Raw genomic sequence first — 18,147 nt, 5'->3', positions numbered from 1 at the left:
GTCCAAAACATAATTATTTTCATGTATTATTTCCTTTTGTTTAATTATGTTTTCTCCTTTTAACTATTTGTTTTGTTTTTGTTTCAGATTTTTTTACCTAATTAATAAAACGTTTTCAACGTACCAGTTGTTTTCGTTATGTTGATTTGAGTTTATCTGTCTGATCAACGCACGCTTTCTAAAGTTGACTGCTATACGGTATTGTAGGTACCTGAAAGCAAGATTCTGAGGAATAACTGCCGCGAGTTCCAGAACACGTATATAAAATCTGTTGAAATCGCAATACAATCAACATGAAATGTTCATATTGCGGTGTGTATAAATAGTGGTCAATAGATGATGTAATGTGCATTGCAGCTGTGTGTGCGTTTCTTGTTCATTAACGGGGCAAACATTATTTTTAGTTTAGTTCCTTAACAATGAGACGAATAAACATCCTTGTTTGCGTGGTACTCGACTAGGCGCACACCTTATTTTATAGTTTTTCCGATTTCTGATGATTATCTGTAACGAATATATCTCCGCGAAACACACCATGACACAGATTATATTTTACATATAACTTTATTTTCATGCTTCTCCCGGAATTTTCCAACGTTTCTCTTTGGTTTCTACATCTTGCTACAAACGCCTTTCTTTTAAGCTCTGAACCACAAGAGACAAATTTCTTCCGAGATGTCTCGAACTGAACTCTCTCGCTAACTGACTAACTGACTCACCTATTTACGTGAATATATCATACTCTCATTTCTTTGTTAGTTACACATTTTACGTAAACAGGTCAATCTTATTGTTTATGGTTAACTGTAAATATTATTGTTTTGCTGGACTAAATTCCAAGTTTCTATATTATAGATATTTTAACTGGCTTTAAAATATTTGACCCGGTAAATATTTTATTGCAACTCTAAAATCTGCTATTGTTTGAAATATTTATCTTCTAACATTCTTGCATTGAACATATTGTATTTTAATAATATTGTAATGTATCGCAGTGTTGCCTTTTGTTCTTCACTCACTCTCTCAGGTAGTCTGGTGTTGCTCGGGAGTTTTGTTACTTGAATTCTCATTTTTACTTGTTTCGGCGTTGCCCGCCATCATTATTCAACAACGCGTATATGTCAGATGTAAACATTCACTAGCATGCGAAGAACTCTAATAATTGATGAAAAAGATGAGAAAATAAGTTGAAAAAGTGAACAACTAAGGAACATAACCAAATCAAAACAAACTCAAATATTTTATCTTTCTATATTGAAAGAATTGATCAGAGTACCAAACAGGAATATATTGTATTACAAATTACAAAAACGCTATCCACTTTAACTCGTTAAAAACGGTAAAAGTTATAGCCCGTTGATATAGAATGGGTGCTTTATACTAACGTGATGGTTGTATAAGGTTTAATTCTTTTTTTTTTTGCAGATTTAGTTTATCATGACATGCACTAAGTGGGACCCTTGTCAAAACCCACACTAGCTTAATTGTTACAGACGTAGGGTGAATAATATGTAACGTGCCCTAGTGTTAAGATAAGTAAATCAAAAAGTTGCAAGAAACTCACGTTGTCGTAGCACCAAGTGCATTTCACATCCGCTCCGATGCACGTTGCACAGGTAATCTGCATATTACATATGTGTCGAGTTTCCTCTGCAAACAGACAAAAAGACCAATCTATTACATAAAAGGCAGTTGTCTGTGTATATGTCTGTGTATATGTGTGTGTGTATGTCCAGCTAAAAGTTAAAAAAAAATGAACTACAAAGCAAATTAATTATAATTAGTTATATTCTTTACCGACATTGCCTTGGACGAATAATACCTACAATTTAGGAACAAAATTCTCTGAGGATCAAGTAAGTAGGCTGTTGTCAAGGGGGTACTTTTTCAGTGTTATAATATACTAATTTGGAAATAAAAGGTTAACTGATTCTTCAAGAAACTTATTATATATTATATAAAGTAGAGTTTTGTGTGTAAGTGCGTATGTGTGTGCACATAAAGAGGAATAGGCTGGGCAGAGAAGAAAAATGGATTTAGAAAGAGAGAGGTAAAAAGCAGAGAAAAGAAAAAGAGCAATATTGAAGTTTTAATAACAAAATGTTACACTTTTGTCCAGGGGAACACAGGGTAGCCATACTGGTAAACAAATAAAGAAAAAAAAACACAGGGAAATATTTCCAAATTTGCTTTTGTGAGTCTTTTTAGAAAAAAACAAAATTTTTCTTCAATTCCAATTTTCATATAACGCCATATAAATACCAAGAAAAAATATACATAATATAATACTATTTCTGAATATTGTAAAAAATCCTGATATGTTTGTGGTTATATAACAAATCCACTTTCTCACTCTAGACATATAATGAAATGTTGATGAATCTTTATTTCTTATAGAACAATGTGTTGTTGTCGAATATATTGCTCATGTTTACGTAAGTAATTGTCATCATTTGTTGTATTCTTTGAAGTTAAATGTTTGGAGTTATAAAATTTATAAACACATTTGAACATTAGCAAAAATCTATCTAGAGCTCTTTCGATCTGTATGTGAACTAGTCTTCTTTTGTACCTAAATTGCGAAAAATTGGCTTAATTCATACGTTAGTACATAGAACCCTTACGATTTGTTCACCTAGTAGACTAGACTTCGAACTGAATGAGATTAGAGAAATTTTAATTAATAACAGTTATGCAGAATACCTTAAAAATGATTGTATTAAAAAAAAAAGGTTGTAGATTTTAAATCCCGAAAATAATTCGGCCTTTAAAATTTCCTGTTTATTTAAAATTACCATGGATAGGGGATAATGATGCAAAATTAACTAAACAAATTGTTAGAAGTATTATTAATTGCTTCTACTGTTTTCTTGCGTAGCATTCAAAGCTGGTGACGTTACCACTGCACCAACAGGCCACACATATGAACTGATTAAAAATAAATTAAGATGAATGTACAAAATGTATAACGATTTTTTTTTCAATTTTGCCCTCATTTTGCCCCCTTAAAAACTATTTTAACCTATAAAAGAACGGTATATTAAAAACTATTTTAACCTATAAAAGAACGGTATATTAAAAACTATTTTAACCTATAAAAGAACGGTATATTAAAAACTATTTTAACCTATAAAAGAACGGTATATAAAAAATCTAATCATTTGAGGCCCCTAGCGCCACTCAGCGACTTTTAGTTTCGGAATAGATAGTTTAATAGATAGTTTAGAAATATGGAAACAAACAGACAGACGGACAGACATAGTGCCTTTATATATATATATATATATATATATATATATATATATATATATATATATATATATATATATATATATATAAAGATGGCTTCAATTAGTTTCCAAAAAATTTCCAGAATTTATCTAGTCTGGTGGAGTATCCAGTTTCGTGCTGTTACTTTAGGTAATATCACTTGGAAAATGTGTACCACTCCTCGTAGGTTATCTATACTGAGCATATCTACGCGAATACTATGTTATTCAGTGTTTTCTTGTAGAGGAAATTAACCTCATGTCAGGTTGTCCTGACAAACTCCTGTAAAAAAAAAAAAAAAAAGACTTGAAACACTCAAGTATAGTGTTTAGTAGGCATTCACGTTCTCTCCAGTAAGCATTCAAGTTTCTCTCCTTATCTGTTAGTTTACATTGTGTATATTTGTTACGAAATATTGCAAAAATACGAATATCAACCGTAATTTGTAATGTTTATAATTTCGTCCGTCCACGTAAGGCTCAAAGTACTTTTTATGATGAAGAATCCAGGATCGTGATCTTTTTAAGTTGCAAATATTTTATGTTAGGCAGGGAGGATTATACTAGGATTGTTTCAAAAGTAAGGCCTCCTATTTTTTAAAAACTCAGAACCTAAAACGTTGTAGAGCTACAAAGATGGGGGTGGTACCATTAAAACAAGCGACCTTTTGTGCTGCAGAATTTATTCTTTTATGCAGTTACCACCATTTACAATGCACTTTTGCCAGCCTCTTTTGATGTCTCGATCGTAAAAAAAAAACGCTGTTACTCACATCTCTCTCACCACTCTGAAATCGACGAACCCATCTCCCAACTGTGCTGACATCAACTGCGTTGGCTTCGTAAACGTTCAGCAGGCGCCGGTGAATTTTGATCAGTTCAAGTATTTTCTGCATAGAGGAATTCAGTGACGCCTTTCTGCTTCTGACGCACGTCCATGACTGGGGTTGCTTTCTTAGAGTCTTACGCCGTCAATATCTGCAACAGAGAGATGAAAATTTCAGGTCATGAGTGCATAAGTTCGGTCCTCATAACAGTGCAATGTGTAATTCTCTTCAATCCATTCGTGCGGAATAAAAAATAGGAGGCATTTCTTTTGCAACGTCCCTCGTATAATAATAAAAAAAACTACATATTTAAAGTAGTTAAAGCAAAATATATTGTTTGGAGCTATTAATCTAATTTCAAACGCTATTGATTATGTTTACAAATTCATTTATTTGTTTTTTTTTTTATTATGTTTTCAACTGTTTTATTTACTAGTAAAAAAAAAAAAAAATGAAATTCAGCCAATTATGATATTTTAGCACTCGCGGTACTCTTTTGTTGGAATTGGTTTTCTCCGATAGAATAACCGGACCCCTTTTTACTTTAGGGTAGCAAAGTATCATATCAAGGGAGATAACTTGCCTCGCTCGACATTTTCATTTCAACAAACATTGTTTTTCATTTTAAGAAACAATGAAATAGCAAAAATATTAAAATGAATATATGGGAGAAAATAGGGTACTTGTTTACTTTAGTGTCCTAAATTGGCGTCGTTCGTGAACGCATCCATTTTGAGTTAGGATCAATTTTGTAGAAGCAAGATACAAGATAATAATAATAATAATAATAATAATAATAATAGCAGCAGCAGCAACAGCATTCACCATATGCGGGTTGAACTACTTTTCCCCGAAGGAGAAAGTATCTAGGAAACATCAAATTCACAAGCGGTACACAGTCGCATGCATATCCTGGTTAGAGGAGATGGTGACGTTTTAGCAGTTCTTGCAGGAGGTGTCGATGTCCTACATACAGCGCCAAGTGTTCCCAAATGGTCACTCATTTGGTACTGATCGGGTTTGCTTAACTTTGGTGATCTGGCAAGAACCGGAGTGTTAATGTAATTATACCGTATATACAGAGTACATTAAATGACATTTTAGATGCACTTTATTGACTGTATTGACTCAGTAAGTAAAACAACAACTGTGAGTAATTAAGAGGTTATATGTTCATGTGTCTTAATGGAGAAAGTTGATATCTAATGTGGTTGAGAAAAGACTAAGAAAAGGTTGTATTGAGTTCATAAGTCTAGACAGTATAAAGATTATTGTTGGTCCATAACAGAATAATGCTATAATCATACGCACACAACTAGTAATGAGTTAGTATACGATTGACAGAATTCGTATTATTATTTGGACTTTTGTGGTTTCTGAGACTGTCAGAGGTTGTATAATTATTATTATGAACTAACTTAAGTCTATGTGTCGATGCCGATAGCAAGAGGCTAAAGGCAGGTTTTCTTTGCACGCCAATAAGAAGTTTGATAGTTTCTTTGAGTGACATGCATTATTTGGGCTGCTTGGCTATCTTGTCGCTAACTGACTAAAAAGCACGAATGCACTTCCTTAAGTAACATTCCAGAATAAGTGCCCAGCTTGCAGTGGAAATTGCTTCTGATTATTTAAATCCTGAAATTGAATATTTGCTCCAATCTGGATCGAATATTCAGCTTAATATTTAAAAAGCAAAAATAAGGACTGTATGATGTACGCACTCGTGTCGAAACGAAAAATGTCAGATTCCAAACAATTACTCAAATTGATCAATGCTTAAATTTATTTTTTATAAAGAAAATGTTTTTAAGCGATATATAGGAATTCGTAGGCATTACAAGATAAATCTAATATGAAGTATTGTTGAGTTATCTCCTGTTGTTTTTTTAAAAAGATATTTTTCAAAATGGTGGGCAATAAAATCACTTCTGGGATACTCATAAAATTTGATTTTGTTTTTAAAAATCAAATTACTTGATCAATTTACGTGATTTTTGGAATATGATATTTTCGTTTCGTCGTGAATACGTAGATCATACATATGTTTCTTTATTTGTGTTTTTAATATAGGGACAATTCTGGACAAGAATTAAAAATTGTGTTCTAGAACCGACAAGAATTAGAAGCAACACGCTAAGTCATACGTTCACGTCGATATCCACCACAACGATTCGTTCCATCGATTAGGCCAGTCGTATTTTTAATTTGGGGTTTGTCATCTTTAAATTTGAAGTTGGTATATCTTAATTTCAATTTCAACTTTTTTATTAGGTAAAAAAAGCTGATTTATAAGTGGGGAAAACAAAAACGGTCGATGATTGCGCATGCGTAGTCTGGTGTTGCTTGTATTGAAGTGTCCATGTGCAAAACTATGATTAAAGAAATGGCTGTTTCCTTTGAATAGAAAATATTTCGAGAGGCAACTTCCTAAATTGACCTTATTAATATAAAACGAGGATTGAGTCAACTGTAGCCGTTGTTTCAGAATAAGAGGACTCTCTCTCTCTCTCTCTCTCTCTCTCTCACACACACACACACACACACACACACGCTTGTAGACACACTACTTATGTTCTCATAAAAAACATATATACGTTAAGTGATTTTAACACACACATATATAACAACAAATAAAGTATTAAAAATATTCTCTTTTTTGTATACTAACAAGTCGTTGCTTATCAAGGCGCATAGGCTGCTCGAGGATAAGGGACAATGAGTTTTTCAGGTGAACAGTGGAACAACACCGTAAGGATTGATATGGTTGAATGAGATTATTTAAAAGGACGACTTGTTAACATTGAATTTCAAAATGACCACATTTTAGTCAGCCAAGAAGATAAAATAACCAGAAAGTCTCCTCAGAATATGCAGTAAGACTAACTTGTTTCTACTTGTTTCTATTTTATATAAATGATCTTCCGGAAATGCATCTAATAGATAAGGAGTCAGATTCTTGAATTCAGATCGCTATAGCATTGCATATCGATATTTGATTTAACCTATCCCACTTGTTCCTGTGTTTCATATTTTTTACAATCCCAACATGATTTTCGCAACAGTCTTTGAAAGCAAAAATACTTATTCTGGCTAAGAAGATTTTTATAACGGAGAGAGTTTTCAATAATAACCTAAAAAGATTTCGTCTGCATACAACATTTTTAATCCATCTTTTTTGCTACATAAACAGTTACGTTTGTTTGCAATAAACATTAAACTATTTATTTCTTGCGATTAATTGTTTACTGGAAATACTTCATAAAATATTTGTAATTATAAAATAAACTTACCATTTCTTTCCATGAATTAACATAAGCCATTGACTATTCATGAATTTCCTATGATATGAGCGACCGGATATGATATTTATTTCTAGGTGTGACTTAAATAATGTAAAGGATGTAATTCCTATGTTAACTTTCGAATCATTTAAACACAAGAAGCCAAATTCAACATCTGTGCCCAGAAATAAACACTTCTTTATTCATATAAAGCGGACAATTAAGTCAGTCGCCTTAACAGTGATCAATAGATCATGTGAACAGAAATTCGTATTGTAACTTAGATTAGACGGATTATTTCGTTTCTCTTAAAGGTGCCCATCCGAAAGGGAAATAATAATAATGATTAATAATAAATATTTTTTACAAAGTTATTATCCACATTTTATTTTTACAATTAAATCACCACTAATCAGATCTGGGTGAGAATTGGGCAGAATTTGATTATTTAAAGGGGTTTCAAGAACTTAACTTGTTCATATTGGACTTGAAGACAACCATGTTGTAGTCGGCAAGGTAGTAAAACAGACGGGCAGTTGTAGGCAATAAGCTTAGTTCATGTAATTTGCGTTTAGATTTGGGCACTGATAGAGAGGAAGTTGGTTGTTTGTTTTTGTTTTACGGCATATCAACCCATTTCAGTTTATTTAATACCGAATCCAGTGATTTTGAAGAACAATTTTTAATAGAGTATTTATGTTTTTTTTATGCCGGTTTCTATTTAACCCTAACAGGTACTACCAGTCCGGGTCAGTGTAGATCTGGGAGCAATGGCAATTAAAGAGTGGCTACACACTTCCCAAAGCCCGCAAGCTGGGGGCTCACCATCGGATATAGTTTAAGGTCATATCCAGGACCGATAGAGAATAAAGGAAACTTGTCTACTGGTAGTGGTTGTAGCTTGACGAATGATTTTTGTTTAAAGTTGATCGGGGAGGCCATTGAATAAAGCTCTAACGAGAACTTTCAGTAAAAATAACGATAGAGCAGAGACAAGCTCGCAACATCTCTTCTGTGGGAAAGAGATTGCAGGAAGGAGAAAGGGCAACGCCTACTAGGGTTCGAAGCCGATTTTGAACTCTGTCAATGCAGGATAGGTTGGTTCGAGCAGTTCCTCCCTAGATACGTATACGTTTAATCCTAATGGAATCAACAGCGTAGAAGATAACTATTCGATCGATCGCACAATCAAAACCCTCGAGCACGATCACTTTGATCTCAAATCCAAGCGCCAAATTCCGCAGATATTCGACAAACCAAGAAACAAGCTTTATGTCATATAAAGCGGACAACAGTCAGCTGTCTTAACAATGTTCAACAGATCACGCGGACAAGATATTCACATCTTAGTTTAGATTAGACGGCTTACTCCATTTCTGTTAAAGGTGCCCATCCGACAGGGGAATATAAATAATTATTAATAAGTGTTTTTTTTTAAAATATAATACGCAAGAAATACGTTTATAATCCAAATTACAACGCAATAGTATGAAAAATGAACAAATATTTTTTTGTTTAGAATTAATATTTCGGCGAGGAAAAAATGTATACAATCCTGAGAATGTCGTCTATCGCCGAAATATCAATTTGAAACAAATAAATATTTGTTTACTTTTCATAATATTGCGTTGTAATTAGGTTTATAAACGTATTTCATACGTATTTTATTTTAAAATTTCAGCAACGCTTATATCGCGGAAAAACACAACTCTGATTTTTATATCACATGCGTTTAGCATATTCTTCCGGCATTTGAAAATAACACAGCAGACGAGCAACACGCAGACTCTTTACTAATATTTTCTTTAATTTACCATAATGGCAAAAAAAAAAAAAAGGAAAAAAATGTATAAAATTCTGAGGATCGCGTCTATCGCCGAAATATTACATTTAAACAAATAGATATTTGTTTATTTCTCATAATGCGTTGTAATTTGGTTAATAACGTATTTCGTACGTATTTTATTTTTAAATTCAAACAACGCTTATATCACGGAAAAATACCACTATGACGTTTTTTTTTTTATAGAGCAAGAGCATGGTTATCTCACTGGAAAATATAACATCCCGAGCTTTTCTAAGCGTAATTGCTTAATAGAAATTGGACTTATAAATGTTGAGTTTTCGTATGATTTTTGTTTATGTACATGAATAAGCAGAACACGCAACGTAGAAATATTTAAAATAATTTCGCATAATGGATGTCAGGCGGAAGAAGATAAGCGGTATTTTTTTTTAAATACAGAATTTCCTTCAGTACTTGACCTTTAAACAGTCTTTATAAATCTTTCACTAATATTACAATGATGAGGATTGAAGTGTATGTAGAATGAAAATTATTATACACACACGTATATATATATATATATATATATATATATATATATATATATATATATATATATATATATATATAAATGTGCTACAATAGCACCCCCCCTAAAATAGAAAAAGGACAACAATTTGGTATACGCCTTGATACAATATGATGCTCAAAACTAACCTAGGCAACAAATTTTTAAACCTCATCAAAAAGCACCCCTCACAAACACTCTACACAAATTATTCAATATAAAACACTATAAAATTGAGCTATAGCTGTAGTGATAATTTAGAAAAAATAATAAAAAAACATAATAACAAAATATTAAATGGCAATAATAGAAATTCATCCAAAGTAAATAAATCATGCAACTGTAGAATAAAGTCTGAATGCCCCCTTAAAGGAAACTGCCTCATAACTTCTCAGTTGTTTAATAAGCTACAATCTCTACTAAGGAAAACCCTGACAACAAAAATATTATATTGGCATGGCTGACAATACATTCAAGGAAAGATATACAGACCATAAATGCTCTTTTGAAAATCCTAACTTTACGGACAGAACATCACTATCCAAATACTTTAATGAGTTAATCGAACAGAGATTATCACCAATAGTTAATTGGTCTATTCTAAAGAGAGCTATTACCTGTTCGTCTATAAATTCACCTTGATATCTATGTCTTTTTGAGAAACTATTTATTACGTTCAGGGAAAGAGATAAGCTCCTAAACAAAAAAAAAAACAAGAAAACTCTATTAATATAAGAAACATTTCCTTTCTAACCTCAATCTAATCTGAAGTCCTAAACACTACTTGAACCTAATACATAAGACATAGCCGAATACACCATCGGTCTACCCTCAAATCTTATACTAATGTGAGCAATCATACACAGTATGGTCTTATGGTCTTATTCCCATATACCCATTTCACTCCACCTTTAATTCGCCTATATTAAGTATCTACCCCATTAATAACTACATATTTTCATTTCAGAGACTCTTCCACTTTTTACTATATTCTATATGTTAATTCTGTAATTATTTTTTTTGCTAACACATGTCTAAATTTCTACTCCTCACCCATATTGTAAACGTATGTATTAATATACCCATCCCATCACAACCTCATCTTAGTATTTTAGTATGTTTCAATTCTTGCACGACTAAATGTTACTATGTATAACTTAGATGAAGAAAATAGCCTGACACCCGATGACGTTTCGTAAATTGACCATACTTTTATTTAACACCTTTCCCCCTTTATTATATACCTGTTCATGCATAACTGTGTATTGTTTTGTATGCGTACTTTATGTTCGTAACTATTTATATTTGCATCTTTTTATTTGTACATCTATTAATATTCTCTTACTATTCTGATAGGATCTCCAATTCCATGGTCTAAAACATGTACCATCTAACTCCAATCTACTCATACAAATCTACTCATACAAAAAATAAATGAATAAAAATAAATAAATAAATAAATTAATTAAATTAAAATAAAATAATAATAATAATAATAATAATAATAATAATATAAAATAAAATAATAATAAAACAAATATTATAAACTTTAATTAATAACTAGTAAAATGAATACTTTACATAACACATAATAATATGTTGTAATTTAACACCTTTTATAACTCATTATAATGATGATACTAATAACTGCTCATTACTATTAATATGCATATATTTTCATATTTACATTTAATTTGCTTAATAATTTCTTAAGAATCCCATAATAGTCTTTAATCGAAAAATTTATCTTAAATATAATTCATTTTTAATTTTTAATATCCTAATACCATTTAATTAAATATATACTTATGTCTGTATAACAGTATCCTTGTACGTAGGTTTATTTCGCTAGATGCCCGTCTGTGTATATTTAATGCATACCTGTTTATATAGATGTAGGTGTACATATAGATGTATTTGCTGTTGTATATATATATATGCCTTTATATATATATATATATATATACACATGTGTGTGTTTATGTATATACATATATATATGTGTGTGTGTGTGCGTGTGTGTGTATGTTTGTATGTGTTTGTGTATCTATATCTGTATTTGTATATATCTTTATATATGTTTATGTGTGTATATATATGTATAAATATATGTATATATATGTATATATTTGTGTGTGTATATATGTATTTGTGTGCGTATATCTGTATTTTTGTACGTATTTGTATATATGTAAACTTGTGATTATCTGTTTATCTAAACATATAGTCTTATTCTTACGTATGAGTATGTTCTTTCATGTATATATTTACTTGTGTATGTGTGCATCGCTTTCGCACATGTGTGTATGTTTTTGTATATTTGGTTTGGATGTATAAATACAGATATATGTCTCATCCCCCCACAACCTCATTTTAGTATTTTAGTATGTTTCAATTCTTGAATAAATAAATTTCACTCAGTATAAGATGAAGAAAAGAGCCTGACACTCGATGACGTTTTGCAAATGACCATATATTTTAGCCCCTTCTTTACCCCCTTATTATATACCTGTACGTGCATAAATGTATATTCTTTTGTATGTGTACTTTATGTTCGTACCTATTTGGATTTGCATCTCTATATTTATACATCCTTTATTATACTTCTTACTATTCTTATAGGATTTCCAATTCCATGGTCTAAAACTTACTATTCTCATAGGATTTCCAATTCCATGGTCTAAAACTTACTATTCTAATAGTATTTCCAATTCCATAGTCTTACACATGTACCACCTAACTCTAAACTACTCATACAAAAAAAAAAAACAAAACAAAACAATAAAACAATAAAAAAATAAAAATAAAAATATAAAAAAATAAAATAAAAATAAAATAAATATTATAAAATTAATAACTAGTAAAATGAATACTTTACATAACACATAATAATATGTTGTAATTTAACACCTTTTATAACTCTTTATAATGATGATACTAATAACTGCTTATTATTAACAATATGCTTATATTTTCATATTTATATTTAATTTTCTAAATAATTTCTCAATAATTCCATCATAGTTTTTAATCGAATATTTTATCTTAAATATAAACCATTTTAATTTTTAATATCCTGATACTATTTAATTTAAAATATACTTATATCTGAATAACAGTACCTCTGTAGGTAGGTTTATTTCGCTAGACGCCTGTCTGTGCATATATATTGTGTACATACGTATATATATAGATGTTCATATAGATGTATTTGCTGATGTATATATATGTATTTATATGCGTGTGGGTGTCTATGTATATATATGTGTGTATATATGTGCGTGTGTGTGTGTGTGTGGGTGTGGGTGCGTGTGTGTGTTTGTGTATCTATATCTGTATTTGTATGTCTATATATATGTGTATGTGTGTATATATGTATATATATGCATAGGTATATGGATATATATGTGTGTATATTTATATACGTGCGTGTATGTCTGTATATTTGTACGTATTTGTATATTTGTATACATGTGATTATCTGTGTATCTATACATATAGCTGTATTCTTGCGTGTGCGTATGTTCTTTTATGTATATATTTAAGTGTGTATGTTTGTGTCGCTTTCGTACATGTATGTATGTATTTGTATATTTAGTACGTATGTATGTATGCAGCTATATGCCTAAGCATGAATATGTCTGCATTAGTCAATCCCCCACCCCTAACTTAACGCATAACGACACGTAACTCTCGTAGTAAAATCACACCCGTGCAAAGTCCTTTTCTTTCCGTGACACGTTCAATATAAGTAGAATCCCCTCTCACAACACCCTCCTGTACAACTCACAGCTCCAATAAAATTTTGACCCATTTTTATTTTTTTATTTTTATTTCAAATTTACATTCTGTTTTACGACCGGGCAATGCCGGGCGGCCTGCTAGTTCTATTATAAATTATAGAACATTTTGTACATTCATCTAAGTTTATTCTTAATTTTTAGTTGGTTCATATGCGTGCCACGTTGGCACAGTGGTAACATCGTCAGTTTTGAATTTTATAGTTTCGGTTTCGATTCTAGCTAATAGCAGCTTTTTTTAACTTTTGAAATCACGACTCTATAATAATATATACGAAATCTGGACAAATTAAAATATCATATTTAAGCGTATTTTGCGCCCGGGCAAAGCTTGGCCCCCCCCTCCCGCTAGTCGTGTATAAAAAATTCAAATAGCATTAACGACAACGAAATGCAAGTGATGTTTGTTAAAAATATTTTCGTGACACAATTTTCAAGAATTTTACTTAGCAAACGAATTCGAGAGACTGGGACAGTGACAGCGAGTGGGTTGACATTACAAAGAAAACATTTGAGAAAAATATTTAGAAAGATCTACTCTTGTAATACATACCCCCACCCACCCCAAGTGTATTTTTTACGTTTTGCAAAATATATACGGGCATTAACCGGAGGGATGATACAGATCTTTAAACATTTTTAAAAAACGTCAAATCTCTAATTGTAATGTTTAGAAATTTTAAGAGAATCAAAATCGGAATCGGTACTTGGATCAGAATCGGGAATTTAGAACAGAATCGGCAATTGTAACAGAATCGGGGAAACATTTGGAATCGTCCCATCACTCATATATATATATATATATATATATATATATATATATATATATATATATATATATATATATAAAAGTGAACCTGTCTGTCTGTCTGTCTGTGTACGTGTGTGTGTGTGTGGATCAAAGTTAAAAAAATTGACCGTTTATTTATTTATTGCTCAGCATACACCTCCAAACACCCGGGCAACGGCGGACACCCATGCTAGTATATCTATAAAAGTGAACGTGTGTGTGTGTCTGCGTGTATGTGTGTGTCTCTGTGTGTGTGTGTGTACATTTCCCTACGCAATAACTCTGTCAATTTTTAGTCTACAGACTCGAAATTTTATATACAGGGTACTGAGATTTGGGAAAACCGATGTGATCGGTTTTCGGCTAGAAATTTCGCTGTTAAGGGGTCAAAGTTCAACGATTTGAACTTTGAGAACTCTACCAAACTCCTCCGACAATTTTGGGTCTAAACACTTGACATTTTAGATATTCATTCCTTGGACATGGATCTAGTTTAATAACTTGATTTGAGCCCAAAAGAATAAATGTTAAGAGGTCATAATAGGGGTCAAAGTTTAAAAAAAATTGACTTTTTTTTTTTCTCAGCGCCGGGCACCCATGCTAGTATATATATATATATATATATATGATAAAAGTATTAACGAATAGCATTCAATCGATTTCTCGACCCAAAAGAAATAAAACGTGAACAACGAACGTGGTCGTCCTTTAGTAAGGAAACTATAGTGTAACCATGATATAAGATACCCGAATATAATAAAAACAGATATAAGAGAGATTTTCTCTGGTCCCAAATTAGAGCCTGTGTTAATGTATAGTGTAACCCAGATATAAGAGAGGTGTGGGGACAGGAAAAGAAGTATCTTATATCCGGGTTAATCTGTATTCAAAATTGCTATATCAAATTTAAATTGACAAGCTGACAAAATTCCTAGTTCAAAATTTTTTGTGACTAACAAAAGAAAATGTTATTCTTAAATTTATGCGTGACCAACCGACAAAAATGCTATTACAAACATATGTGTGACTGACGAAAGAAAAATACTATTTCAGATTTAAACGTGACAGACCGACGAAAATGCTGTTTAAAGTTTAAGAGTTACTGACACCAAACAATTCTATTTAAAACTATGTTGTGACTAACAAACCGACTCTGGAAAAGACTTTGTTTTACTCATTCGATGTAAAATCAATAATCAATCATCAGACTCACCGGGATCGATAGTTTCCACTGCCGAAAATCCAATAACTACCATCAAGATAGCCATAAAAACGCAGCGATAAACCAATTGCACCAGAGACATCTTTCCAGGATGCTTTCGTGCTTGAACGTTTACATGCAGTCAACGCTCTGTAAAACCGTTGGAATCATACTGCTCGCTCCTTTTTTTGTTTATTTGCTTTCAAGAGAGAAACAAAGAAAAGAATACAGAAACCGGAACCTACAGCACACATTTATCGAAGTCTACTTTTCATGAGACAAAAGTTTAATACTTTAATCTGTAATGTGGCGCTGTTTTAACCGGAAGCTGTGGTCGTTGGTCAGTCGACACAGTTTCGTTTGTTCTGTGTTTTATAAGTACTTTTTATCTTTTATTTATTTTTATTTATTATTATTATTATCATTATTTGTGTGTGTGTGTGTGTGTGTGTGTGTGTGTGTGTGTGTGTGTGTGTGATACTTGGGTCTCAATTGACGCCCATTGTCGATGAGTCACGTCGAACAGCTTAAACAACAAAGATAAGTTCAAGAGAATATCACGAACTGGGCAAACGATGGGCAGTTCGTATACTTCTTAAAAAACATTTCCTCTCGATCAATCGAATTTAAAAAATTAAATCAATTAAGCAATTTGATTACGTTTTGTTAATGAAGTAATATATAGTGTGGTCTCTGGCTGTAGTAGAGGCCATTTTGGACGACAATAGCGTCTTTGGTATTGCCAAGAGCCATACCAAATATTAATATAATTTGGGAATAAGCGATTGAAAAAAAATAATGGATACATACAAATGGGCATCCATATATAAATGGAAATAAGTGAAACATTGAGAAAATAGAAGGGTCACCAGTTAGTAAGTGCTAATTAAACATAGACATAATTTCGTAAATGCAAAAATTGAGAAAAACGAAATTTTATAACAAAACATTTTTATATCTATAATTTTTTAAGGATGTAAAAGTTATTTTTAGTAAGTTTTCATTTATACAAATTCGTGTTTGGTGAAACAAGTTCAGTTAGTAGTACGCAAGTCGAAATGTTCACAGTGTGAATAATATGCGTAAGTAATGTACGTATGTGAGCATTTGGCAGCGTGGCATTGTGTATGTATGTTCGTTGGTTTACCTTGTTCTTATTAGTGTGGGTATAATTGTGAGTAGCAATTTGTTTCTGTTTGTTTGATGTTCGCTAATGTGTAAGAATATTTGAATAAGATGAAAAAGGTTAGCACGTGAGTTATTGAGTTCTTTTAGCCTCCTCCAACCAAAGGCATGGTTGAGCAGAGTTTTCTTTTCTTTTTTTTTTTGGAGGGGGGTGGGTCCTGTTTAAGATGCAACCGGTTTGTGAATTCTGACTTTTGGTTGCTTATTTCCTTGTTTTTAAAGGAGTTTCTAAGTTCGAGCCGACTTATTATTTTGACATGGACTTGTCACCTTTTGGGGTTTGAAAAATCTTCATTGGTTGAAATCATCAAAAACCTAGCTTCAATCTTTTCAACATCAATATTCTGATCCTCACCTTGGCTCTAACTGAAATGAATGGCTCTCGTCCCGAGGAAGCATCCTGCTCTGACAAGCTTCAGAGCCTAACTTCCACTCCTAACCTGGAATGGAAGACTTACATCAAATCTGTTGCGAAAGTTGTTGGAAAAAATGGTTCTAATATCTACTTGTCTAAAAGCCAAATACGTCTTGAGACAGAGTACTGTTGCTAGCAGGGAGATCCGAAATTATGATCAACAAATACTTCACCTTCCCATATTTTATTGTCATCGACATCGGTGAAATAGTCCATTTTTCAATCAAATCGATTGATTGCCTTTTCTAGTTAGAGACCACCCCCGGCAGTGTATCGTCCTATGTAAGACAAAATATACGCTGCCTTTCTTAATTTTCAGTCGTCGTATTGTTGAATAACCGATTCATGTTGAGAACCGTATCTCAGTGTGTGTGTGTTTGTGTGTGCTTGTGTTTGTGTGTGTGTGTGTGTATAAATACGTATTGAGACAGAGTACTGTTGCCACATCTATAGAGAAGTTGCCCGGAACATTCTTTTCTATGTTGACAGGGTTCAAAATCGGCTTTGAAACCTAATAAACAATATCCTTTTCTTTTCTTTGCAAAATCTTTCCCATAGAAGAAACGTTGTAAGTTTATCTCTGCTCCATCTTCATTTTCATTGCAAACTGAGCTTCAATCTATGACTCAAAACATTCACAGCAAACACTCATCTAACTACAACCACTCTCAACAATTCTCCTACTCTTTATCTGAGCCTAAAACTAAGCTTAAAATTTATTTCCTAGAAATGCCAGCCTGTAGAACTCTATACCGCCAGGCTGCTTTTCAGCTGACTACAACATAGTCGTTTTCAAGTCGACCCTCTTAAATAATCAAATTCTAGCCAATTTCTATCACTACCAATCATTACGCTTGTTGTCTCACGGTGACGTCCATGTAAAAAGTTGCTTTGACTTACTAAAAATTCCAAATGTTTCTTATCTGCTTTGAACGAGCATTTGAATTAATATAAATACATAAATTAATAGAATTAAACCCTACTTTTTAAATTGCTGTGTGATTTTCAGGCATCCAGCTAGTGTC

At 32.1% G+C, this 18,147-nt stretch overlaps 1 protein-coding gene across 2 annotated transcripts in view; it reads right to left on the bottom strand.

Annotated features, from left to right (window-relative positions):
* LOC145291470 (integrin beta-1-like) overlaps positions 1–15,902 on the bottom strand; it is a 116,113-nt gene extending 100,211 nt beyond the window's left edge. The window contains exons 1-2 of one of the 2 annotated variants that reach the window (XM_080137343.1): positions 15,535–15,902; positions 1,565–1,650 (exon numbers count right to left, since the gene is read on the bottom strand). In XM_080137343.1, the coding sequence (XP_079993469.1) occupies positions 1,565–1,650; positions 15,535–15,625 (177 nt within the window). In that variant the 5' untranslated portion in view covers positions 15,626–15,902. Of the gene's footprint in view, positions 1–1,564; positions 1,651–7,386; positions 7,519–15,534 lie in introns of those variants that run through there. The other variant, XM_080137344.1, reaches the window with a different exon arrangement.
* Between the last annotated feature and the right edge of the window lie 2,245 nt (positions 15,903–18,147).

The sequence above is a fragment of the Euprymna scolopes genome, chromosome 12, assembly GCF_053919585.1.
Source record: "Euprymna scolopes isolate OS-2025 chromosome 12, ASM5391958v1, whole genome shotgun sequence".
In the NCBI taxonomy this organism is placed as follows: Eukaryota; Metazoa; Mollusca; class Cephalopoda; order Sepiida; family Sepiolidae; genus Euprymna; species Euprymna scolopes.
The sequence above is the reverse complement of the archived record's forward strand: the minus strand, read 5'-3'. Positions and strand labels throughout refer to the sequence as shown.